Genomic DNA, 26983 nt, shown 5'->3' on the forward strand with positions numbered 1-26983 from the left:
ATATCAACTCTGCTATTTTCACTGTTTTAACTGGTCTCTGTACTTTTGACTTTGACTTTTATATTTTGTTCTCACCACATGCCTTATGACTGTTTATTCTTGTTTTTCCTGTTGCTCTTCTTTTTATGTGAAGCACTTTGAGCTGCATTCCTTCTCTGAAAAGTGCTCTATAAATAAAGTATATTTTTATTATTACTATTAAGTGTTTGTTTTTATGATAACTTTGGTTTTAATGAGTTATTTATTGTTACAAAAAGTGGATTTTCCCCCATGATTGACAACTTTGACAGCCAATGCGTGCACTTGGGCTGCTCGTGATTGATAGGACAGGAGTTTTGGCGGGAACTCCCCCACCACAGATATCGCTACAGAGCAGTCTCTGGCTCTGAATGACATCACCAGTGCAGCACCCGTATCTGGGATATTTCATCTTCACTGAAGCATAGCGGGGGTAAGTGGGAGCATGTCATCCATCTTTATAAACAGTCTTTGATTTGCATTGGACCGTTCTTCTTCTGTCCATTACAGTTCTTCTAGGTCCTCTTCTCCAACTGTACTTAAAGTCTGTCCATCTTTCTGTTTGCTCCTCATTATGACTTGCTGATGACAGTCTGACGCAGGAGTGGAAATCTGTGACTCGTCCTCAGGTTCCTGTCCTCCGCTCATGTCTTTCCCCAGCGGCTGCAGAGCCTCTGTGTTGCTTTCTGTCTGCCGCTGTGACTCATCAGTATTAACAGATTCACATTCTGTCCCACTTCCCTCTTTTCTCCCAGTTGCTTTGTCAGAAATCTGCACGGCCCTCTCTCGACACGTCTGCCTGCGAATGGTCCGTCGGTTCTGGCTGCGCCGTGATTGGTTGCAGTGCAGGGTGCGCCTGCGATGCCATTGGTTAAGAGAGTTTTGGGCTTCCACACTGAGCTGACGCGCGGCCAGTCGAGGCTGGAAGCTGCTGATGTAGTACAGAGAGGCGTATAGAGTTGTAAGGTAGTAGCCACCTGTTGGGATGGAGAATGCAGAGAGGAAGATGGTCTGTAATTTGTAATAATAAACAGTATATAGAGCTTGCAGTCGGGAGTCAAACCCATATCACCATTTGAAGACAGAATTGAGTAACACCTGCAACTTGTAGATGCATCGCAAAATTTAGGAAATAAAAGTCTTTTTTAAATTCTACGTGGCTGCTGGCTAGCTTCAGTCTAGCAATTTACTTAATCTGTTCGCATAAAACCTAAGCAATTAATGAGCTACAAAATTTGAATATGATTTCTTTTTTTTTTTTACACATGCATGCATAGAGATTCATGTGTGTTTTGGAGTATTTATGCAGATTAGAATAAAAGGGAAACATCCTATGAAGCTTACCTGGTTGATGTTATTTGGTCATCAGAAAATTATTTAGTTTTTGCAAACCAGGAATAATTGACATATTGGATATTTTATTAACACCATATCATTGTATCTACAGTGACTTAATTTAAGCTGACTGTCATTGGGAGGTGCAGGGTACGGAGGATGGTACGTCACCTAGGCGAGATGGCTGCCAAGCTGCAGACCACTATTTCAGACTTATAAACAACAAAATCTGCTGTTTGAGTGAGTCTTTGCTGTTTTTATGCCTCCAAATGTAAATGTTCTTATAGTGACTCCACTGGTGTGGATAGTGCCACGAGAAAGCTGTTGTGTTTTTCCAAAGACATTTTAAACCAAAACACAAACCCCCCCCGGCCTTCAACTGCAAAATGTCACATGAAGAAACAAATGCTGATGAGTAGGAGACTCAAAATAACCACAAAGAAACATAAAAAACAACAAAGAGATACAAAAAAGCTGCAAAGAGACACAGAGAGACTAGCCTTCATGGCTACAAAGGCACACGAAACCACAGACAACAACAAAGAGGTGCAACACATCAGAGGCCAAACAACGAGTCTGCCTGTTTCAGTCCTATTTCGGATGGCTGGTGGGGCCCTCTGTATGTCTGTGCCCAGGGGCCTGTGCTGAAACACCACCACACGTTAGCCAAACTGTTGTTGAAATGTAAAGTTTCAACTTATCTGTTACATAATAATATGCAAATGTAACATATCACTTGTTGCAAAAACATATAATACCATTTTTACCTTAGTGACGTGTATATCTCTACTTTGTAAACACTTGCATTATGACTTGGTTAAGTTTGCACTTACAACTGTTGCAAGTGAATCCAGATCACATGGCAACTGATGAATCAGCCAACTGATCCACTACAGTGTGTTGTGGTGGGAATGTGTGTGTGTGTGTGTGTGTGTGTGTGTGTGTGTGCCTTACCCTCTCCCTGCAGCTGTGTGGGGTCCAGCAGCTCCATCATGTAGTCTGTGTCTATGTGTAAGGTGACCACATCGCTACGGAGCAGCACCCATGTGAGGCAGGGCAGGAAATCATCGGCTCCAAACACTTTGTCTGCAGGAAAGGAGAGAAGAGTGTGAATTAAAAGGGTAATAAACAACCAAATACAGTAATAAACTAAGAAATAAAGTAAAAATCATTAAAAAAAAAAAAACACCTGGCTACCTGAACTAGCATTAGCACTCATGCTGTGATAGATGCTCTTGCAGACTTTGAGCAGGATCTGGACCTTCTTGTTCGGGGAGTAGGCCTCATGCATACTAGTCCACCTCTGCTGGATCCGCTCAAGGGTGACAGAGTCGGGAACTCCAACTCCTGCCGACCCCCCTAAATCCTCCACCTCGTTCTTTTCCAGCACACGCAGGTTGCTCTGAAGTCGCTCAAAGCTGCCGTCATTGGTCCGCGATTGATTAATGCAGCAGTAGAGGTGAGCAGAGACGGGTTTCAGAGCCACCTTGTGGAGGGAAAGCTCGACCAGAGAGTCTGCAGGACAGTCGAGCGGTGTGAAAAGAGAAATTAAAGGAGCAATCGTTGATTACTGAGTTGACGTGTTCTGTCAATTATGTTAACAAACACTTGAGAGATTTTCTTTAGTCTATTGTTAGCTCACTCACCGATCTCTGCATCGTTCATGTCAGTGATGCTGTCCAACAATGTCTGGATCTCTGGATAGTCCAACAGCGTGTCCCTCAGTGACGAGAGCGATGACCTCACTTCCTGTAAGAACTCTGACCCCGTGACCCCGCCGGGATCAGTCCCTTTCTTCAGCGTCATCTCCACAAATCCTTTCACAGCCTCCGCAAAAGCCGAACCTTTCCGCTCGCTCAGCTCCTGCACACGATTGCTCAGTCTCTTCTTCGTACTCACCAGCCCGCCGAGAGCCTGCCCGACCGCTGAGAGGCGATACAAGACCTTGTCAGCCAACCGGTGCGCCGACGGGTGGTGTGGGACAGAACATGGCGTTTGGGACTCCTGCTCTTCCTCTATGCTGCTTATCGACAGCGAGTCGAGCTCCAGCGATGGAGGGTGGAGCAAAGAGGACGGTCGCGGCGGAGGCAGCCAGACTCCATCTTCAATCCAGGACACTCTGTGAGGAGACTGAGGCACCGGGCTGCCGTGAGGCTGCAGCTCAGACGCTGCAGAATTTAAACTTCCAGGGGTGGATGTAATAGATAAAGACAGGCTCTCTGTGCTCGCTCTGTGAGGGGGGCTGGAGGCCAAATCTTTGCTGGGCCTCCTGAGGATCACCTCTGCTGGAGCAGCTGGTGTCGATGGGGTCGGGGGGCCACGCGGCGAATCAGCTGACTGGGCTCTGATTAGACCTGGACAAGGACAAAATGGATTACGCTTCTTATTTGCGTACCTACATGTGTAAAAAACAGAATCAATATGGCCTGCACTCTCACAGTATTCTCTTGATGTCTCTGTGGTTCGCAAAAAAGTTTTTAAATTTGCCGCCTTCTCTACTTGGGATAACTTACAGAAGGACCTAAAGCTGTGTGAGCTGATCGCCACGGGGTAATTTAAGTCACTTTTAAATGATTGAGACAATAGCGCTCTTGTGAATGCTACTCAATTTCTCAATGAAATTGAAAATTGCACATATTAATGTATTTGCCTGTATGTGTTGCATTTTAACTGGACTTTGTGCTCGCTCTTTGTAATGTGTCACAGTTGTATTCGGCTGCTATGTATTGTTGTAACTATGTTTTATGCTGTTCTCTTGGCTATATCGCTCTCGTAAAAGATATCTTAAATCTCAGTGAGTCTTTTACCTGGATAAATAAAAGTTATATTTATTACCAACACCATATGGGCAACTGATTCCACTTCAAAAGCACTTAATAAATTATGGAGCACAGCGAACAAAGGGACCCAAAATCAAAATTACCCAAATAGTTTCAAGTGAAATGATGTGTATGAATTTGTCTTTTGTGTTAAAAGGGCCAATGCTGACAAATTTATGAGAAAATCTCAAGTCTGCATGCTAAATATGAAAATGAGGCTACAACATCATGAACTGGCAGTGTGAAGAAGGCAATTAGCTTAGCTTAACATAAACACTGGAAGCATGGGGAAACATCAAGCCTGGCTCTGTCGAGGGGGTAACACAACCAGCTACCATCTACAAGCTTTACTAATTAACAGCTTATATCTCTTTTGAATAATTCATACATACTCAAACAAAAATGTAGAAACAACAAGTTGTAAAAGAAGTGGTCTGGAGCTAACAAGTGCTCACCAGAAGTCTCCGTACTGGCAGCAGAGGGCTCCTGGTCCAACGAGATGGCTCGTTTGCTCTGTAGTCCCGCCCCTGCCCATGTTCTGGTGGTGCTGAGGCGCCGCTCTCGTCTGTAAGTTGATGACAGCGTGGTGCATTGTGCATCAGTCGCTCTGTGGGTCAGCCAGTCATCTCCATGTTCACGAAGGTAGAGAGGATTAATGATACACAGCGCCCCGTTGGTGGAAGTCAGCTGAGGGAACACACACACACACACACACACACACACACACACACACACACACACACACAGGTATCAACACAGTGAGGAGACAGGATGGTGTGAAACATTGCTCATCACAGTGTGGCCATAAAATAAGCTTGAAGCCTAAACTTTAAAGCCAAATGAATACATTTATTGGCCACTTGGAGTATCAGTGGGAAAAAAAAAATGTAAACACAACAAAGACATATTATTGATTTATGAAGCTGATATTGCAAAGTGTTCGCAAACAGTTGCCTATTTATGCATCCAGCAGACATGGAGCAACATTTGCATTAATTTAGAGTCAATCTTCTGTCTACCTGGTGAGTGCAAGTCTAATATTCGCTCTCCTTTTAGCTCTGTTTTAGCCTCCACCAACTCTGGAGAAAATATCTTGAACACTAAAGTTGATGAATCTCTGTGGGTTTGTTTTTATGAGTGACTCCTTTTACATTACACATAGTTTTTTGATCAGTTGCTATTATAAAAATATTTATAAGTTGGTAACTTATAAAAAAATATAAAAATAACTTTTTGTCATACTTTCATTCACATTCATACTGTAGTACATAAGACACACATTCCTCCTCCAATGTGCTCTTAATGGCATTTGCAAGAATCAAACCCGACTGAAAGAAAAGCAGAGCAAAGGAGTCTCAAAAACAGTGGATTACAGCCAATGCCTTTATGAGCACTACAAGGAGGCAGATGAACATGATTTATTTTTACAGATTGTCTGTCTCATGTACTACTGTCAGGATATAGTGAGAGTTCAATAAAATATAACATTTTTTTTAAAATAAAAGTTACCAAGTTAAAGTTTTTAGACATATGCAGCCTGACTTGCAAACACAAAGAAATAAGGAAGTTGTCACCATCACTTGTACTTTTACGCACACACACACAGTATATAGTACCTGTATGGAGCACATCACGCTGCTTGGCTCGCTCTGTGTCATTTCATCAGGCTGTTGGTCAGGTGGTGTGCAAAGCCAGGTTTCTGCATGAAAGAGGTGTTTCAGGTTAGACAGTTTTTGAAAACATCTTTCTGGTTTTGTGTTTCTGATGTTGCTTCTGGGAGAGGATTTGAGACAGAAGGTCACAGAGATGGAGGACTCACTGGGTTCAAGTTTAGAAAGACGATCTTTGTTCTTCTCGGTTACACTGTAGATCCAGCGAGGAATGGAAAGACACACAGCCAACACATCCCTGACACACAGGAGGAGAGGACACAAATTATTAGTTACTCATGAGACGAATAACCCATGTTTGTAACCGATGTGCATTTTCAATTTGAAATATACCAAACTCCAACACAAAAGTTTAGCTTTTAGTGATTGTTTAATCAAAACTGAAACTTTCAACTTCCCAACTTTTTTTTATAAAGAGAAAATTCAAATTAAAAAATGAGTTAATGAAAACAGCGCCCTGTTTTACACAGGTTTTACACAGTAAAAGTTCCTGCCATGCTGACACTTCTTCACACTTTTAAATTAATTAATTTTAACAGCAATCATTAAAATAAAACGCTGATACAGGCAAAACAGAATTGAATAAATGTCAATCAAAACATCATGATGGAGCCCAAGTTCAAATGGGAGTTCAAACTGACACAACAAATAAAAAGGCAGCAGTGATACTGCAGGTCCTTACCTGGTCAGAGAGTAGAAGAGCACGAGCTGAGTTAAGTCAGAGAACGACAGACGAGATTCAGACAACTGGAAGACTGACACGAGAAACAGAGAGAGTGGGCAGAGTTACTCGCATGTTCTGTCGAAAAAATACATTCCTGGAAACACACCAGAGCTAGAACCAGGAAGAACGAGAGGGGACTTTTCAAGATAAGCCAATGTGACTGATCAATTTTATCTTCACGCTCGCCATTATGTCTGTTACTATCTGATGCTGTGTGCTTTCCAGCCTGTGATTTTAGCTCCACTGAATGCATCTGCAGTGTCAAAAGAGCAGCCCTAATATGAGGCGGTCTAATTGGTAACTTAAGAGGAGTTTACAGTTAAAGAAGCCAGCCTTTGCCGTTTGAGAGCCGGTTTGACAGGACGTTGAATTGATTACCTGCCCTCACCTGTTACAGCTGAGTCAGGTTTGTACTGTCAGTTCAATGGCAGAAAGCAGAACATACGATGTTTTTGGTTAATGTTTATCAGTCTGCTCTGTCAGTTGCAGCAGACGAAATGATTCATGAAATAACCACTAAAAGTCACACAGAGGGAACCCAGTGACTGCGTGCACACACACGCACGCACGTGTGCACGCACGCACGCACGCACACACACACACACACACACACACGCGCACACACACACACACACACACACACACACACACACACACACACACACACAAAGGAGAGAGAGTGAAAGAAGTACTGAGTGTGTTTGCATGCAGTTGGTCCATACCTTTCCCTGTGCTTTTGATATTATAATCAACAACTGCTTCATTTTCTCCTCCAGCAGACACACACAGCAGGCTGGGCTGAGACGTCGCAGAGTCCTGCACAACCAGGAAACTCTGGAGGGAGACACACGGTGACTCATTTTAGTATGTGCAGCGTTACGGAAGCCTGTTGAGCAGGAAAACGGTTTCTTTTAAATCCTAACAATGGCAAGCTACACAGCGGGGCTCCATGGCAACCAGGCAGCACAGAGAGACACAGTGAGAGATGACAGACAGCTGGATGGACCAAAAAAGAAAGAAAAAGTGTGGTGAAAAAAAAGTGCTTCAGTGTTTGTATGACGAGGCTGGATTAAAATGATGTTGAAATTAGCCATGATGACAGGTTGTCACCAAACTAACAGCAAATTTCCCCAGGACTTCTCGCTTTTTTCACATTTCGTTGTGTTTAGAAGAAGAAGAAGACGTACTTTATTCATCCCAGAGGGGGAAATTAAATTTTTTCACTCTGTTGTAATTTACATGTTACACTCACAGGCTGATGTACACACACATGCACAAACAGGACTTATACACATGCGTTAAATGGAGAGATGTCTGAGTGACGGGGCTGCCCATGGTCAGGCGCCCCAAGCAGTCAGGGTTACGTCCCTGTGGACTGACCGCTGCCCCATTATTTCAGTATTCCAGTATTTAAATTATTTCTTTTTTAAAACTTTTCTTGCATTTACACACATTCAAAGCTTTTGACAATGGCAGTAAAGCCAACTTTGAGTCCTCTTGATGACGCCCCAGCCAACTTTTCGGGAATATTCGTGACAGAGGTGGAAGTATTGTTTTGCAAGTTACAAGACTCAAGTCTTAAGTCAAGTCCTAAGCTTTGAGTCCCAAACAAGTCCTAATGCACTCTTCACTAATCATAATGCCATTTTAACAGAATGATTAACTAAGTATTAGCTCACTGTGTTATTTTAAGCCTTGACTTCCTGTTCTTTGAGTAACTTCTGTTCTGTTAAACAAAGTTGGAAGTTGTTGCATCTCCATCTGTACTGTCAATTAGCTTTTCTTTGTGTGGACCAAAGCATCATTTTAGTACGCAAACGAAATTATCTTTGGTCTAATAGTTTACAGCTGGCACCCAGTAGTTTTTTTTTTTTCTTCTCAAAAGGCTCAGTTCCAAGTCGCAAGTTAAGTCGAGCTGCAAGTTTTACTCGACTTTGTGAAGTCAGCAAATGTGTGACTCAAGACTGATTGAAATCCAGTCCATAAGACTGCAGTTCAGTCCATCTGCCCACAAAAACCATTACATTTGAAAGCCAAAGAAAGAGCTTACCAGTAAGATGACCATGAGTAAATCTAAGCTCGGTCTTTGGCTGTTTTTTCTTTATGGTTCACCTCAGTTCTGTCCAGCAGTACCCAACAACAACTAATGTTACTTAAAAGCATCCACATGACATTAAAAAACTGCCATGGCTGAACATGGGATTGCTTCAGCCAGGAGATGATCTACTTTTTAGCCGTGATAGAAAATTTGTCCAGTATTTTGGTTCATGACCAAAAACCTGCAAAACAAATGCCCTCTTCTTCAGCTGTACCTTACGTTCAGCCCTAATTAGCAAATCTTAGCATGCTAACATGCTGGTAAACATTATGCTCGCAGAACACCAACATGTTAGCAGTGTCATTATAATAATAAATAATAATAATACATTTTATTTATATAGCACCTTTCTTATATGGAATACAGCTCAAAAAAACAAACTTATATCAGTTTTGGTTATTTTTTTTACAAAAGATATCTGCGTATTTTGTTTTGTCTGTGATTATTTCACTGGTTCACAGCAGCCAGGGCTCAGGTGGGAAAAGGGTGATGTCATGTATTTCCCTGCACCTATCAGAGTTTAGCATAATTTAAATCAAGGTCAGATGAGTCAGTAGGTTGTTCTCTTGTGCTCCCAGGTCACTGCAAATTCAGTCTGAATAAACCACGTCTGTAAAGTCCCGATGAAGCTGAGTTTTTCAATGAAGCAGTCTGATTATCTTCAGAGGCTGTTTTCTCACTGATGTATTATTTCATAATGTATAATTATTTATTATACTAAGGCACAGAAAAAAACAAGTGTCTCAGTTGTAGTATCACTCATTGCTTTTATACACTGGCACTTCATTCGCAAAGATGTTCTGTTTGTAGTGACTACGGGTTTGATCACATCGCCTTATTTGGAAACAGAGACTAAAAAAACAGAATATGCAGCTGGTTGAGACACAACTAACACGGGTACAACAAAGCACATGCAATAGCAAGTACAGAGAGAACCAACGGCTCAGTCATGTAGTTACATCACCACAACCGAAGTCAGAGGTGCTTTCAATTACTTACACACACACACACACACACACACACACACACACACACACACACACACACAGGAAGTGGCTGTCTTTCTCAGTGTGATCAGAAATAGAGACAAATTTACTGCAAGTCACCACACTTTGAGCACTTACACGTACTGGCAGTAAAGTCGATACATGAGCAATTACTCTGTTGATTCATAACGGCAACATTTAGTCAGTCGTGCATCTGATTCATAGGAAAATGTACTGGAAAACATTCAAGCAGAAATTAACATATAAACTGCTTTGTTCCGCATTAAAAGTAAACCTAATGAGCATCCTACAACCACCATGAGATACATTGTTTCACACTGTAATTAATATTCACAGGAGCTTTTCTGTGAGACTCTCTTGTCCCTGCCCACTGACCCCATACTCACGTGTCAATGATTTCCAGTAAGAGTTTTGAATTGAGCAGTTGTTTGCATATCAGCCTTTTAAAATGCCTTTTTATAGAATTTTCTGTCCTACTCGCTTTCTCCCTTTGCTGCGCATCCGCCCATTTTGCAATGGCTTTTCCCTGCTATGCACACGCTTTTATTCAACACGACTTCTGCATTCAGCCCCCAAAGAAACGCTTGCTGTGTTATCAGATGTCAAACAGAAAAGGGAACTAGTTTTATGTCACAGAGGTGTGCATGTCAACTTTCAGACCAGCCAACAATTTAAGTAAAGCATGCAGATCCCAATTGTATGTTTGTTTTTGAGACCCATGTTTAAAGCATCATAGTTTCATAAAACACTGGACTGTATGACTGAGCTGATACAAACTGGGTTACAAACGGATGACAGGGTCAGATAAAAGTGATGCAGAGAGATGGAGAAAGTAAAAGACTGACAGTCAGAAATGAAAAAAATCTAATCTTCCTGTTCAAAAAACATTAAGAGGCAGATCAAGCAGGTAAAAAATAATTAAATGCTCAACAAAAGTAACCTTTCACCCCTTGTCTGTGGAAAGCAGTGGTGGAATGTACCTAAGTACATTTACTCAAGTGCTGTACTTAAGTACAGATTTAAGGTACTTATACTTCACTTTAATCTATTTTTTTCATGCCCTTTTATATACTACTATTATACTTTTTTCTTTACAATATTTATGTGAAAGCTTTTGTTACTAGTGACTTTATAACTAAATGTTTTCGTATAAAAAGCATTAGAAAAGTTTATAAAATATACTGTTTTGTTATAAATTAAACAAACCAGTTAATACAAGTATGGCTGAAACGATGATTATTGATTGCCAGAAAATAAATTGGCAACTACAGTATTTCTAATAAACATTAGTCGTTTTCTCATTTATTTTAAATAGTTTTGAGTTTTCTGGGTGTTGATTTTTATGTATTTTTTTCTAAATTTGGGTAGTTTTACTTTTAATACTATAAGTACAAGTTTCTGATTGTACTTTCTTACTTTTACTTAAGTGAGATTTCCAATACAGGACTTAAACTTGTAATTATTATTTTTTAATTGTGTTTTCACAGTGTGGTGGTAGTACTTTTACTTTAGTAAAGGATCTGAATACTTCCTCCACCACTGGTTGTCAGATTTGTCAAAATGAGACAAACAGAGCTAGTGAACAGCGTCCAAAGCGTTAGCCCATTTCGGATGAGCTGATTAGATTTTAGTCATGATATAGATTCAGTATTTTAAATGTAGTCGTTATATATAATACCAGATGCTTCAGGCAACATCCAAAATGTGGGACTTATTGAACTGTGGTAGGCTTCAGTTTGTTCCAAAAAAGTAGACTCAGTCATTATTGGAGAATAATCTATCACTTGAGGTAAAGATTTCTATCACATTCACCAGGAGGAGGACAGCTCACCCCAGCAGGTGTTCCACAGATAGCAGTGTGGGCCCCCTCTCTGTCCCAGGGGGCCCCGGGGCACCAGGCCTCTTGACACCCCTTCAGTTGCTCCAGCAAAGACAGTCTCCTCCTGCTGCTCCTCCACGGGATGGCTGTTGTACCATTAACTGGACTGTGGAACGCCCTGGACGCAAACATACGGACACATGTACAAACATCTGCATCCATAATCTATTAAATAAACAACACATACAGTCATATGCAGACAACTCACAGATTAAGACAAAATTAAGGGTAAAATTTTGACTGATTTGACGAAAATGGTTGGTACTTACATGTGTTGGTCTGCCTCAGTTAGTTCATATATTTTCTCTCCTCTACTCTGTTGGCAAATTCATCCACATGTTGCAATCTTCTCTTCTTGAACTCTTCCTATCTGCAAGGTGTTGCTTAAGAGCTCAAAATACCAACAGGGCTAAAATAGGAAGCTCACATCCTCCTCAGAAATACATCCTCAAGAGGGTTCCTGCTGTATTCTGCTAAATATTTCAAAATTCAGGTGACTGTCGCATGGCTGCCACGTTCTTCTTTCTACTGCGTATGCTGGCATTTATTGCACTTTCAGTTTTCATGTCAAACAGTTCAGCTGATCTCCCACCTTCTTGGTCCTCCCCTCCCCTTAAGTCTGTGTGTGGTTAACCCAGCTCTATGCACGGGTGAACACCGAAAAGACAAGTTCTCTAAAGTGCAACAAGTGGTTATTTTTTTCTCTTGCAGCAGCAGCTTCTCCGTCTCCTGCTCTGAAATGGTGAATGGTTGGGAACAGAGATTGGTATTTCACCACAACTCTGAGATTATCCGTGCTCTTTACAGATTTTATCTTGCAGCTGTGGAAGAAATGAACACACAGATGCACACACTCTGCTGAATCCATTAGATAGAGATGTCAATTTGCAGAAAATATTAGCTGAAAATCTTTTGTACATGTAGGGTGATTTGCCGGATAACCGCATATAGAGGTGTTGTTGATTGGTCAGCATTTCCGTGGCAAGAAGACTCTCTGTCTTTCTTTTGTATGCATCATAGTCAAGCTTTCTGTTTCAACCATTTCCTGCCAACACCATGAGCTGTATAACAGCTATGATCCATATGGCCCCAGTGAAGCAAAACCAGAGTGCAAAACCAACTAATAACCCTCAGCAGTATTAGCCTACTTGACCACTTATGGTCATTTTTTTGTAAAGTTGCTCATTGCCTTCTTATGATCTTGAAAGAAAGCCAGCTTAAATGGTCAAGTTTCAAAGGGTTAACTAAAGGCAGTAAAATGACCATAGACTCCTCCTGGCACAGTCTTAACAAAAGTGAACATTATCAGCTTTACAAATTTTTCGAATTTATTGCAGGATTTTTGTATTGGTTTCCATTTTCTTTTACAGCCTGTAATGTAACCGTGTCCACACCCTGTTTTTTTCACTTCATGAAACAATGATTCATGATTTTTCAGATAGCACAAATAATTTCCTTTTCTTCTTGTACTTAGCAGTTATTGTCTTTTTATCCTTCTTTTGTTTCTGCAGCAAAATATCCCCAAAGATTTAAAAACGCAAAATCAACTACGGCACTGACTGTAAAGGGAGCAAAGTGACTGTTATGTTATGTCCCATATAAAGTTTGTTGCTCCCCAACAGATTAAGAAAACATAATGTCATAAACTGCTGCGAGCATTGTGTTAAAAGAAATGACAGATGTCAAACAGGAGCAGAAGATTAACATGAAAAAAAAAGTTAAACCACGTCTGCAAAAACATTTTATAACTTCCCTACAGCTTCCATTATCCTATTGTTATATTTACAACTTCCTCAGCTTGCCTATCAGGAAGTTAATTTTGTGATACATGTGATACCTTTAAGATGTCACTGGCAATCAGACCAACCGATTTCAGCTACAATAAAATACACAACAGCCTGGTTATCTTTTGAGGGATGTTAAACTGAGGGAAAGACAGAGTGGCTTAGTCCAAATCACGCTATCAGATGTGTTCAATAGTCGAAGACAATGTTGTAGCTTTTCTTCAATGCAGAAAAGGTATTTTGGAGATATTAACCACCTTCCACGCTCTATGAGCTCTGTAAACGCCAGCTATACTTGGAAAATCCCACCGTCTCTTGCAGTTAAATCTGCCCATGCATCAAGTTAACTGCCTCAGAAAGAAATCCACAAGAGAGGCAGATGTGAGCTAATGCAAAAACATAAAAAAAATTAAAAAAGAACATTAGGAAAGAAGGTTAATGTCATTAAAGTGCAAATGACTGATATAAACAGAAGCATAAAACACAGGGATGTCACATTCCCTGTGAGACTGTTCAGAAGAATTAAATGTCCGCAGATGGAAAATGAGTGTGTGGCAGACACCTGTCGAAGCTTCACTTCACCCCAAACTGTGACATCACTGCAGTAGCTTTTCTTTGAGAGGGGGATTTTAAATTAGTTACTCTTCCTTTGTGGGCTCTGGTGCCACTGACGCAGAGCTCGCCTTTGCTGCAGCTCCTTTGCTCTCACCCGCCTTCTCTTTCGTGTCCTGACTGTCAATCTTGGCGTGCTCCTTCTTCACCAACTCCTCCAGCTCCACCTGGTGAGAGGTGAGAGGGCACAAACGAGGGATTTAACATGAGAGACACGGAGGACATGTCGCATGTGAGCAAAATATTTGTTTTTATTAAAGTAAACAAAATTAAATGAAATCAGGGAAATGAGAGGTTAAACTGTGATAGTACATTGTGCTCAAATTGCCGCAGTGGTTACATTGGCTTAATTACCTCTTGGCTGAAGTGATTACAGTATTAATTGCACTGTGGTCCAAAGCTATTTATCCTCAGACTCGTGTGTGACTGCTCTGTGGCAAATGGACTGCACTTAAACAAGAAGTGCAGCCTTAAATGAGCACGTGATCTATAAGAGATGATTGTGTAACTTACTTTCCATCCCAAACAGATCCGCTAAAGCCAAACAGCCGTCATCACATGTACTGATGTGAGCTACATCTCTGGAGAGAAGAACAACGGTCGCTGTGTTAGAACCCGAGCAGAGCTCAAATACCACATCATCTTTTCCAGTACTGATGCACATGACAGCGAAAAAACGCCCATCCTACTCTCCCTCTGATTGGCTAGTACTCTTTGCCTTTATTGGTGAGACTGATTAAACTCAGGCAGGAGGAGAAGGGGGTTAGGGGTTAGGCAAAGGTAAAATTGCAGCATTCTAGAGGGATGCTAGAAAGATGTTCTGAGGTTAAACAGTTTTTCACTTGTTAAAATCTCTGTTTTTCTGTAAAAAGTAAGAAAAAATAGGGTAAAGATGAAGAGAGATAAAAAAAGAAAGAAAGAAATCATGTCAGGTTAAGAGGGGCCGGAGACACAGGCAAGAGTGGCTGGATTGTGTGCTAAAAACAAGATATAATGATAACAAGGGAATCAAAGAATTAAAAAAAATATGATTAAAAAGAAAAAGGGGGGGTAAAACAGTAAAAAATAGTAATCAAATAAATTAATAAGAGGTTTGTACGGGCCTCCACCGTCCCTCCCCTTTTAGGTAAAGCTTGAACATGACTGGTGACTGTCAAGACAATCAAGAAAAAAATCAAATTTGCATAAAGATAAAAAATATAAATAAAAATATATAAATAAAAATTTCCTCTGTCGAGTTGACAAACGTCAGGAGGGGAATGATGTCAGGGTGAGCCAATCAGATCTTTATCATAAGAAATATCTTCTTTTTTTTTTTTTCTTTTTTTTTACCTTAAATCATTACAGAAACCCTTTTCTATTATCTGACCCAGTGTATTTTATTGGATTCAGATCAGGATCTGAATTTCTGATATCTGATCTGTTTTTCACATAAGATAGTAAGGTGTAATGGGAGGATAAAGTTATCACCTGTACGCCTTGTCTGAGTCAAAGTCCATCCCTCCTCCGAAACCCAGCAACCCCAACAGAGGATCAGCCTGCACAGAGAACCACACAAACAAATGCTGCTCAGAGAATCCAAGAAATACATCTTTCCCAGTAAAAACGAATAAGAATGAAAGCAGAAACAGTTTGATGGAGGGGAGAAGGCTCACCTGTCCTGCCTTCTCCATGTTTATGAGCAGTCTGGGGCAACTTTTTGAAACCCTAAATGACAAAAAAACACAAGAGAGAACAGAAAGACAGGGACAAAATTAATTAAACAACATTTTTTTATCAGAGTAATCTACAGTAAGTTTCAAATGTGGTAGAGTGGACCCTTAGCATCATGCTCAGACACTTTAACGAAACAGTAAGATTATTGTTTGGAGTCAAGCCTAAATCTTTCACACTGCAGGACAGTCTCACTGGCTGCTAGACTGCAGCATACTGCCAGATCATGACTGCAGCAGCGTCTGTGGTCAGCAGCAGATTTCAGAAATATGATACTCTGCAGTACCTGCCGACGAGACCTGCGAACGGCTGAACCTGCAGAGACGTCCCCATGACGATGAGAAGATCACAGCGAGGGAAGTCCTGAGGTAAATGAACAGGGTGAAAAGAGTTTATTTCTGCAGAGGACTTCCATCACACCTTTCAAACATGTTTACATGCTCAAAAGCCACCACTGCGTGCTCACCATCTTCATTGAAGTGAAGAACCGACAGGTAGATTCTCTCCAAAGAAGACGATATCTGTGTGGAGAGAAGCGAGGGGACACAGAGTCAAAAAGGGATTCTGAGATAAATGGTGACACAATTATCGAGCAGTCCTGGACATAAAATGGTTTCTTTGGGGGTTGTTAGAGCTTTAAGGCAAAAGGATGATTTAGAATTTTACACTGGACAAGCTTAAACAACTAAAATGATAAAAATGAGATAGAAAGACAAAGATCCACTGACCTGGCTTTACCAAACTGCTGCACTTATCACATCGGGGAATGTCATCAGAAAAGATTTTATCTACAAAGCGACGGGAGGCGGTTAAAGTCCCAATGACTGAAATCACAACAACTCAGCAATCCCAGGCTCTGTACAGGCAAACAAAAGCAAAAAGCACCTTTCATCCAGTCCAGGTTGTACTCTTTACGACAACAGAAGCTGACACAGTGGGACGTATAGAACGTTCCATGAGCTTCGATGAGATCCTCTCCCTCGAGCCCGGCCACGCGCTCCAGGGTGTCAATGTTCTGCATGAACATGCACAAATGAATGTCGATACAATAGAAAGATTCAGCATACAGCATGTGAAGGGTTTTTTTTTTTTTCCCTACCTGTGTGTAGCAGCGTCTCAGGTACCCCTATCCTTCAGCAGCTTCATGAAGTAGTGACAAATTGTCGGCTAAACCGATAAAAAAAGAACAAACACCTGTGAAGTCGCTGATTGTTACATTTTAACCTTAATGTTCCAATCTGTTTTTCATTTCATACATCAGAAAACGGGTGTTTTGTACCTTAAACTGTCCTGGGTAAAGCTCCCTGGCCAAGGCGAAGAAAGGCTCTGGATGTTTCTGAGATGAAAGAATAAGAAAAATGTCACGCTATTGTAAAGAGTTGAATAAGCGCTGCCTAAAATCATAATACAGGCTGGTGTTAAGATGACTGCACAGGTACACTGAGCAAAGTAATTATTCATAGCACAGTAGTCCATCTGACTGAAAATTGGCCTAAGGTTTAGAGTGCAATCTTTTTGTTCCTGAGAATAGGTTAGGTCCTGACTCTCTAACGTGACCACTCACTCACTTTCAGAGCCTTTTCTTAAATAAGACAACCTACAATTGGCATGTTTTTGGCATTTGGCATCAGACTGCAGCAAAAAGAAATCCAGGAGACTTGGCTTCTTTGCTAAATCTTCGATTAATTAATTAATTCATTCTAATAATTAATCAAACTGTCTCAATTATTCTTAAAACCCCCCGAGAGCACTTATGAACTGTAGTGTGTCATTCTTCTAACATTCAAGCAATCTTTACAAACCTTAAAGTAATCTATCTGGAAGATGGCCTCTGGGTAAGGCAGGTTATATTTTTTTGCAAGTTTGCATACAGGCCAGTTCCTGGTGAGCGGAAATCGGGGATCCCGGCCGCTGTGGATGGAGATGGTGTTGAAGGTTACAGATTAAAAAAATATCACACAAAAAAACAATTATTACTGAGTAGTTTGATATGTACTTGTTCTGTGATACTGAAACGGAGACACTCACATGTGGATATTCTGCTCCGACCATGCAGATGATGTTTTTACCTGTGTGCATGCAGAGAAACATTGAAATTAATAATAAATACTTTATGATAACAGGATTGTAAGCAGCAAATAAATTCACTGTGGTCAACCCTAATGGACGAGCTGACGGAGGGCAGGCAAAGACTCACATTTGCCGCTCTTTATGTATTGTGCCACTCCGTCCAGGGTCAGATCATCCAGGACTTTTTCTGCTGAGCCGAGGCCCAGGGTGCTGGAGAAAAGGTTGCGCAGGAAGTCCACTGGCAGATGCACAGAGAACCAGATGATGATGCTTTTAAGAATCAACAAAATACTATGCATACAGATAAAAGCAATATAGGAGAATAATTAAAGGATTAATTCATGAATTAGTGAATGTAAGTAGCGCATTTGCAGCTTGGTGGCATGCGTTTGAGACATATTACATTAAATAACAGTGAAATAATGCCACAACAACATTTATATACTACATTCTTAGTGATTGTAGTCTATCGCCTTTTGGTCCATTTTTTTGTATATGACGGCAAAAGAGGCCAAATATCTGAAAGATCTGATGTGATATATTTAAGAGAGAAAAAAAAGTGCATCGACACGATGCATCACAAAATTACAAGAAATATTCTGAAATATTTAATAACCCATTACACCACACACTAAAAGCAAATATTGAAAAGTCATCTTTCATCCCTCCCGAAAAAGAAACCTTTATGCTAAAATGCTTTTTCTTTTTTTCTGAGAAAGTTAACACCACCACCTCTTTGACTGCACTCAATCACTTTTATATCTATAAAAATGGGACTGAAATGTGGTGTGGTGTCACCATCACTGCTCAGAGAGGTCACAGGGATCTTGTGGAGACTGTGTGGTGGGCAGGGTTGCAAAAGTATTACAAATCTAACTTTTACTATGAAGAATGAGTAAAGCGCAGCAAAAAAACTACAATCATGCTCGGTAGTGAAACTCTGTCAAATCGGGTCTGCAATGCATGGCAAGATGGGAGAAAATGACGATAATCCTTTTTGAGAAAAAGCTGAAAACAAACGCATATTTCAGATATGCCATTATTTTTTTACATACTCTCTGTGTCTCCTGCAGCCTCCTCCCCGCTGCTATCGTCGTCGGATTGCTCCTATAAAAAAAAACCACAACAATGGCATTAAAACCGATGACTCTACGAGCAGTGGACTAATGTGAATGACTGCTTTCTTCACTCGAGATCTGCCTTGGTCATACGATGACAGATGACTGCTTTGTTTTGGCAGACATTAACAAATCAGACAATCAGTTGAGTAACAATAAACCCGTCTAACGTTACCTGCTATCATTCACTAGCTACTGCTTAACGCTACCGCAGATTAGATGTTTTTTTCTTACCTCTGGTTCAGGTGTAACCTCCTCCTCTTCTTCTTTTTTTTTACGAAGCTCTAAAATGCAAAAATTAAATGCCAAGTCAAACTCCGCCTCCACAAATGTTTTGTGTTTGTGAGCTGTTAGCTAGATAGCTAGCTAACTAGCTAGCTAGCGCGGTAGCACCCGTCTGACTGTCAAAATTGTAACTAATTTTACACATCAGACAGTCTTCCTACCTGATGCATCAGACATTTATCCGTTTACTGAGACCCTTCAACCACAAGGGTCCGAATGACAATTACTTTAAATCCCCGATTTTACAAAGTTATGACTAGCATTCACTTCGCAGCTAGCGCTGGATCGCCGTGTTGTTGTCCGTCAGAAACACGCTCCGTGTTTGTTGTGACCTAGTTTCCAAGACATGTGGTTCCTACTGCAGACCCAAGTACCACACTGTTAAGAAAATGTTCCTAAAATTAACAGCAAAGTGCCGTAAAATCATGACATCATAAAACTGTCAATAGAAATACAATAAGTGTTCAATTTATAGCAATATTGTGTGAACCAAACAAAATTGTTAATTTTAAAGTAAGAATATGTTGAAATGAGATTTCTTTGTAGAATTTACAGATTACTGTAATTTGTTGTTTTTTTCATAAAGAAAGCATATAATATTTTACAAATTTATATGTTATGCTATAAAGATAAATATGTAGCCTACAAATTGATTTTACAATGGATTTTAAAAGATCTGATCGTTACAATTAAATGTTCCTTAAAACTTGAACTTTCCTATTGACGTCCACTCTAAAAAATACATAAAATGTTTTTGGCAAAAATATTGTACATTGAAAAAAAAAGTTGTTTCACCTGCCCATACCAGCTATTTGTGTGTAGATTCTCAATTATTAACTTAATTTCAGGGTTTTTACAGAAAATGTGTGTAGATTGTGTGTAGATGTAGATTGCAGATATTTTATTTTTGTCTTGAACAACAGAAAAACAACATAGCTTTTTTTACAGTGTATGTTTTGTTAAATGTCACCTATCACTCTATATATTCCATGAATTAACCATTAATAAACACGAATACCATAAAAAATTGAAGTAGTCAATACTACCCTACATGTGGTTTTAGGTAGAACTAGCTCATAGTTCTGTAAACATCAAAACTGGCTACCGAATAACTGTAGATTGTATCTTTACATACAAAAGAAGCAGCGATTTCTTCATCCCAGTTCACTCTTTTCCCGCAGTCTTACTGGTGTCTTCATCTGCCCACTGTCAGTCTGACACTGCTGCAGAACAAGGCTCACACTGGTGGATTATGGGCTTTAGTTTCCTCACCTAAGCTTCCACAGTGAAGATTAGAAATACATGCAGACACACTAATGTGTGGTGCATGCATCCATTATTTGTTAATCTTGACGTGAAATGAGGTAATAAATAAACCAAAAACAAAATGTTTATCAATAAAATCTTTATTCAGTACATCTACAATAATATTTACATTTCAGATGATAAAACCGTTGCCACATATTCAGAGTGTAGTTTGCTTGAGTAAGATCATTTTGCACAAAGTTAAATAAAAAATGTGCGAACTCTTGACAGTAAGCCGATTCTGGAAGAAAACACCCCGAGCAGAAAGTGATACCACTTACAGTATATCATCATAGCTTAAATGAAAACCCCCAAATCAAAACATCCTGAGTTGTACCTTTTTGTTTCACACTTGCTGTATTTTTTTTTTTTTCACATTGAATGTTGCCAGTGTCCAGTCAAATTTGAGTGTATACCTGCTTTATACTGGTGTCTGACTTGTGCAGATGTCAGATGACAAAATTCAAAATTTTTACGCTGGACTTTGCTAGTGATCAATAAACTGGTCAGATACTGAAAATACAACATGATTGTTGTTTTGCTGCTAGATGCTTCCTCTCCAAGTGTCCATGACTCTTTGTTTCCCTAAACTTAGTACCTTGATTCCTCAGTGTCCCTTTCACCCCTACTTATTTCCTTCCCCATGTGCTCCTCTTTCTCCGCTCCGCCCTCCTGCCTCAGGCTGAAGTCGTAGCCGGTGGCGGTGACCTGGCACTGTGGTAGCATCTCCTCAAGCAGGATGACGACCAACCCAGGACTTGAAATCCTGGGAAGAGACGACACATCCAGACGCCGCAGCCCTCTGCAACAGCACAGAAAGGGAGGAGGAGCTGAACACTGAAGTAGTAATTTGGTAATATCAAGTAAGCAGTGTTATGAGTCTTTGGATAATTACTTGAGATTCCTGAGTGCAGCCAGGCCGCCTGCAGTGATGCGCGGGCAGTGAGAGATGTCCAGCTCCTCCAGAGAGTCTTGGAACATATGAAGGCGGGCCAGGAACCAGTCATCCACTTCAGGACATCCTCGTAACGACAGAGTCCGCAGCGATTTCTGCCCCTCTAAGAGATATCAAAAACACTGAACATTAATGTTTAATATTATCAGAGAGAGAATTAGCTTGCAGAAGAAAACTGAAAAACTGAAACTGAAAAATCAAGGCTGATTTGAAGTTCATTACCGAGGTTGTCCAGTCCTCTGTAGTTGATGTCTGTGTAGTTCATGCTTACTTCCTCTAGAGGTGTGTCTCTGTGTTCTAAGAAGTCCCAATTGAACTTGCCCCCTGATCTGCACGAAACCACTCGGACTGACCGACAAACCTGAAGACACGACACAGACCATCACATTACACCCGGATCACAGCGACACGTTAGAGACACTAATGTTAAATTGCAATTGCAATTGCATACATATTGCAAGAAAATAACGCTGCATACAAGAAATTAAATGTGTTAATAAATGCCAGAAGTGGGTAATCAAAAAATATTTATAATGAATATTCTCAGTGCATTTGAAGACATCAAATGCAAATATACAAACAGTGTGAGAGCCAGATGATAGCAACAAATGGAAAATTAGAGAAAATTAGAGAAAATGTAAATTTTAATTTTTTAAAGCTGATAATTACAAAATATAATCTATATATAAGTTAATATATCATACTGAAATCAAGCTACTCACGCTTTTGCAAAAAAGCTCAGCTGGAATTAGTATTATAATAATTATAATTATTATTACAAAATATAATCTGTAATCGATTTTTGACCTCTGTTCAAAACAAGGGATTTAAGGATGCCACCTTGGTAACCTGTTGCTGGATAACATCCACAGGTTTCGGATGTGTTTGCTAATTCAAACAGTAAATCGATAAATCGATTAAATTATTTCAATCGCAGATTCATTGCCAAAAAAGATTTTGGTTACTCGCAGTCCTAAAAGGAAATAAATGCCTGACCGCAGTCGATCTACCAAGCTAATAAACAGATATCACAATAACAAACTCATATACAGGTTTAAATAACAGTAGCTGCTTCGTCATTACATTTTTGTAATAAAACAAATTGTGTGATCACCCAACACCATATTTGCAATTACATCTTTTAGGCTCATAAGAGCAACAAAAATAATCTATGGTGTATGCTTCAGAGAAACTGTGCAGAGGAAAGGGAACAAAGCACTTACCTAAATCCGCCCTCAGACTCAAGATGAAATATGCTGCTGCTATGTCTGAACCATAATACCTCTGAGTGTAGCCATAGTAACTGTGAAAGACAACAGGAAAAAATCAGTGATGTTCAAACATCTACAGTAACACTGAGCAAAAAACATAAAAAAAAAAATATGATTATGATCAGCATTTTACTTATACATGCACATTCAGCTATTAATATTAATTATACACTTTTGTGGTTTTAGTACATTGATTTGTAATTGGGCTATAATGCAGAGAGAGGTGCTCATCAGGACTTGACAACTGCTTTAAACTTGACTCATTTTGCCACACCTGAGAACCGCAGCTTTTCATTTCATTAAACCTGTTTCAGCTGGAGCTTTTCCAGCTGCAGACACCGGCTGCAGACACCGGCTGCAGACACCAGCTGCAGACACCGGCTGCAGACACCAGCTGCAGACACCAGCTGCAGACACCGGCTGCAGAGACACCAGCTGCAGATACCGGCTGCAGACACCAGCTGCAGACACCAGCTGCAGACACATACTGCTAATACCAGCTGCAGCACCAGTAAGGATGCATCTCCAGGTTTAGCATTGCCAAAAATGTTTCTTACACATTCTTCTTCTGAATCCCCTTTGTCCTCAGCTTTGACCCCCAGCTCAGGAGCATCTCTACGTCATAGAAACGCTGGGTGAGGTAGAGGAGGAGCCTCGTGTGCAGGGGAGGGGGCGACACAGAGCTGGAGCTCCACTGTCGCCGAGCGACGATGAGGAGAGCAGACCGCTGGCAACATCTGTGTAGAGACTGTACAGAGAGGCAAAGGAGAGCGATTGAGACAAAGGATACAGGCGGGAGACAGTGATGACTGTCCTCTGGTTTAAGTGTAAAATACAGAATAAAAAGATAAAATACACAAAAAAATACCTACAAAAGCATTCATGTCCTCATGCCTTTGTTTATCTGCTGAAACCCTCAATTTTGGCCGACCGAGGCCATCAGACCAATTTTAAATAGCTCTAAGCTTGTCTTTCAAAGTATACAACATAATTAACACAATATTAATTAATCAAGCAAGATCATTTTAAATTTATTTTCATCCAATTCACAATGGCAGGACAATCATAGTTTGTAGACTTGCACCAAGTAGGAACTATTTTGGCAAAACTAATGTGTTTTCATAAACAAACAGGAAATAAGTGAACCAACGGTCACCTAACAGCAGATATTTTCTGCAAGGTAGCAAACATGGCCACAGCAAAGAAGCATAAAGTCGACAGCGAGGGCTGCCGCTTTCAGGAGCAATGGAAAGTTGAAGACTTTTTCACTTACAGATAAAACAGCGGTGTTTGTGTCATTTGTATGTGATTTTTTTTAAAATAACACATATGATGCCAGAAGCAGCTGGCCTCCAGGTATTTTCACATTTTTTAATCTTGATCCCCATTCAAAAAAAAATTTGGACACCCCTGTCTCAGTTTGTTCTTTACAGGTCTTTATTTTTTTTTTAAAAAAACGAACATATTAACACCATAAATTGATGCAGGAAAATTGGCGTATAAATATTATCCAAAATGCAGAAATTAAATGTTTGATCCCCAAAACCCTGCTTCATATGTCCAGCATGTATCCCCCTCCCACACACACACACACACACACACACACACGTTGAAACAAAATATACACCCTTGCGTTACATATTATTAATAATGATAAGTATGATAAACTTTGTTTGTAGAGCACTTCTCATACAATGAATGCATCTCAAAGTGCTTCACTATAACAAATCCAACACACACACACACACACACACACACACACACACACACAAAAACAGTAATGTAGGGTTAAACGGTATTTATGGATTATAAATGCCACACTCAGCGATGAAAATCCCCAAATAAGTTTTGATAGGATGATCAGGAAAGCTTTAAAGCTAAATCTCCGGCCAATATTAAGTAACATTGTAGCCATACGCATGCTGGTACAGCGAGTTACAGTCTTACAGCTACATGCTAATACACACACTTATCAACGGCCTCGTGACAGGCGAAAGCCTGTCATTAAAAAAGACCAACGTTCAATAAGAGTTTTAGTTTAAGTGTAATATTTAGTAGAAATGTAAAGGGTAACTCACCATAAAGGTAGAAGCCATGACAGCGCCGTTCAACGGAAAGTCGTAAGGGACAAAGTTTGCATTTTCGCATTTTACATCATTTGTTCATGTTGTCAGCCGCTAAGTGTCGCTCTGTGCACGCGCAGAGCAGATTAACCTGAACTGACCTGTGATACACACCAAGGTGGGCCAAAATATCGACAAGATATATACATATATGTGTGTGTGCGCGTGTGTGTGCGTGAAATAGGGCAGGGATAGTAAGAAATATAAATAATAGTAAGAAATATATGTGATATATATTGGCTTGGCTCCCCTTATCAATTATGATATACACACACACACACACACACACACACACACAGGCTAATATATATATATATATATATATATATATATATAGGGCAGGAATAGTAAGAATAAAAATTAAAAGTAAGAATACGAAGAAATAAATTATAAAAAATTATAAGCTATTATCTATATCTATGTATCTATCTATCTATATATGTATATATGTGTCTATGTATATATATGTATGTACACACACACACACACACACACACACACACACATATTATAGCGTATAATTGTATTTCTTACTATTTCTTGCTCTATTTGTCTGCATAATTTTAATTTCCTGGCAGCTTTATAGTGTCTTACATTATTAAAATGATAACACAGACTTATGACTGAATTTCAGATGATGGGAGGATACCATACATGTAGGGTGAGGATAGTTTGAAAGGTGCTTAAACACACAAAAATGAACAAAGTGACTTTAAATGTCCCATGAACTAAGCTGACATTTTCTTTTCTTTTATTTTTTTTTTTAAATAAACCTTGTTTCACTGTTTTAGACTTTTATATGAAGCCACCTGAGGCAAACAACAGGGTCTCTGCTGTTGGTAACAGTAAATATATTGTGTTTTAATCACATGTATTGTCTGCGTCCTGTCGACCATATTTGGTAAGCTCAGTTTAGAATCTTAGAATCTTGGGTTTAGAGCATCACATTCTATAACACTGAGAGTTCTGTTGAAACACACCAGGACCTTGTATTCAGACCCAAACAAGCACTTTGGACAGTCAGTTCACATTTCATGTATTTGGTTCATATCACATTTTACTAACTGAAAGTTTTGCAACAATGTCTACTTCTCAAGCTAAGGTATGTTTAACAGATTCACCAGGGTTTTATAGTTTCTATGCTAAGTTTGTCAATGTAAATCTTTGGCAACTCTCTGGCTTCACTGACAAGAGTGTTGCAGTTTTTGTCTGATAGTTATATTTATATATGTAAAGAAGTCCAATTATCTAATTATGTTTTGCCTTTTTCTTACTTTGAACAGACAAACCCAACTGCTCCTAACTTTATAGTGGGAGATCAGAGCAGACAGCGCTCCAGCTTCACTGACAGGTATAAAAGATGTTTATGAACACAGTAAAGTTAGTGACAAAACACCTGTACTGTGCAATTTATAGAGATATTGTGCTGCACTGTATACTGTAAGGTGTTTTTGAACATATTTTTCCATCTCTTAAACGTATGTGACGGAGCTTAAATATCAGAAACATCTGACAACATGTAGTGTTTGTCCATGCTGTGTTTTTGGCTTTGACTGCAGTTTTTCGTTGTAAAATAAGCATTAGTTTTCTTTCCGTTTTACCAACATACATATTTTAACAAGGACAGGTCAACAAACATATTATATCACAATATAAGCAGTTGACAAACTGACTATGATGCTTAAAACATTGACTTTAAGTGTGGCATACTTGCCTTTTTTAGACTCTGTCTCAATTTGTGCTGCATGGAAATAGTGACAGTTTCAGCAAATGTGAAAAGTTTTGTTCTTTTTAAATAAAAGTTACCAACTGTAACTTTAGGCAGCCGTCTAACTGATTACATACGTTCACAACAAAATAACCAACTGGGTATGTGTCCATCAACAGAGTCTCTGTCTCAGAAGCACCTACTGTCAAGACCTCTGCGGAGAACCGCCCCAAGAGGACTCATTGGCAAAACCGACTATTCGGTCGACCACTGGTATGTATGTTTCACAAGAAGTGCTGTTGTGGGGGGCCGAGTAGCTCACCTGGGAGAGCGGGTGCCCCATGTTCAAAGGTCATGTCCTTGCTGCAGCAGTCCCTTTCATGCTTAACTGTCCTGACAAATAAAGGCAAAAAGCCAAAAATAAATCGTAAAAAAAAAGAAGAAATAATGGTGCAACATTTGAACCCAAAAGTCGCTGAACATTGTTTC

At 39.9% G+C, this 26983-nt stretch overlaps 2 protein-coding genes and 1 pseudogene across 3 annotated transcripts; all 3 read right to left on the bottom strand.

Moving 5' to 3' along the window:
- Positions 1-170: 170 nt before the first annotated feature.
- Positions 171-12753, bottom strand: rinl (Ras and Rab interactor-like). 2 transcript variants are annotated; one of them, XM_042487335.1, is made up of 11 exons: positions 11820-12753; positions 11503-11668; positions 7289-7400; positions 6525-6597; positions 5992-6080; positions 5789-5871; positions 4628-4859; positions 3000-3707; positions 2551-2868; positions 2308-2439; positions 171-995 (listed from the first exon to the last, which is right to left on the bottom strand). In XM_042487335.1, coding segments are annotated over exons 1-11 (2388 nt in total). In that variant the 5' UTR covers positions 11822-12753; the 3' UTR covers positions 171-522. The 2 variants fall into 2 exon arrangements, with proteins under 2 accessions (XP_042343269.1, XP_042343268.1); XM_042487334.1 differs by lacking the exon at positions 11820-12753 and having other exon boundaries at positions 11503-11682.
- Positions 12754-13012: 259 nt separating this feature from the next.
- Positions 13013-19433, bottom strand: LOC121943737 (annotated as a pseudogene).
- A 1372-nt stretch (positions 19434-20805) lies between these two features.
- LOC121943738 (distal membrane-arm assembly complex protein 2-like) lies at positions 20806-24807 on the bottom strand. Its single transcript, XM_042487341.1, is given in 7 exon segments — positions 20806-21239; positions 21333-21495; positions 21615-21716; positions 21719-21763; positions 22625-22695; positions 23221-23411; positions 24742-24807. Coding segments are annotated over 7 exon segments (801 nt in total). The 5' UTR covers positions 24760-24807; the 3' UTR covers positions 20806-21028.
- Between the last annotated feature and the right edge of the window lie 2176 nt (positions 24808-26983).

This window comes from Plectropomus leopardus, chromosome 5 (assembly GCF_008729295.1).
Source record: "Plectropomus leopardus isolate mb chromosome 5, YSFRI_Pleo_2.0, whole genome shotgun sequence".
Classification (NCBI taxonomy): domain Eukaryota; kingdom Metazoa; phylum Chordata; class Actinopteri; order Perciformes; family Serranidae; genus Plectropomus; species Plectropomus leopardus.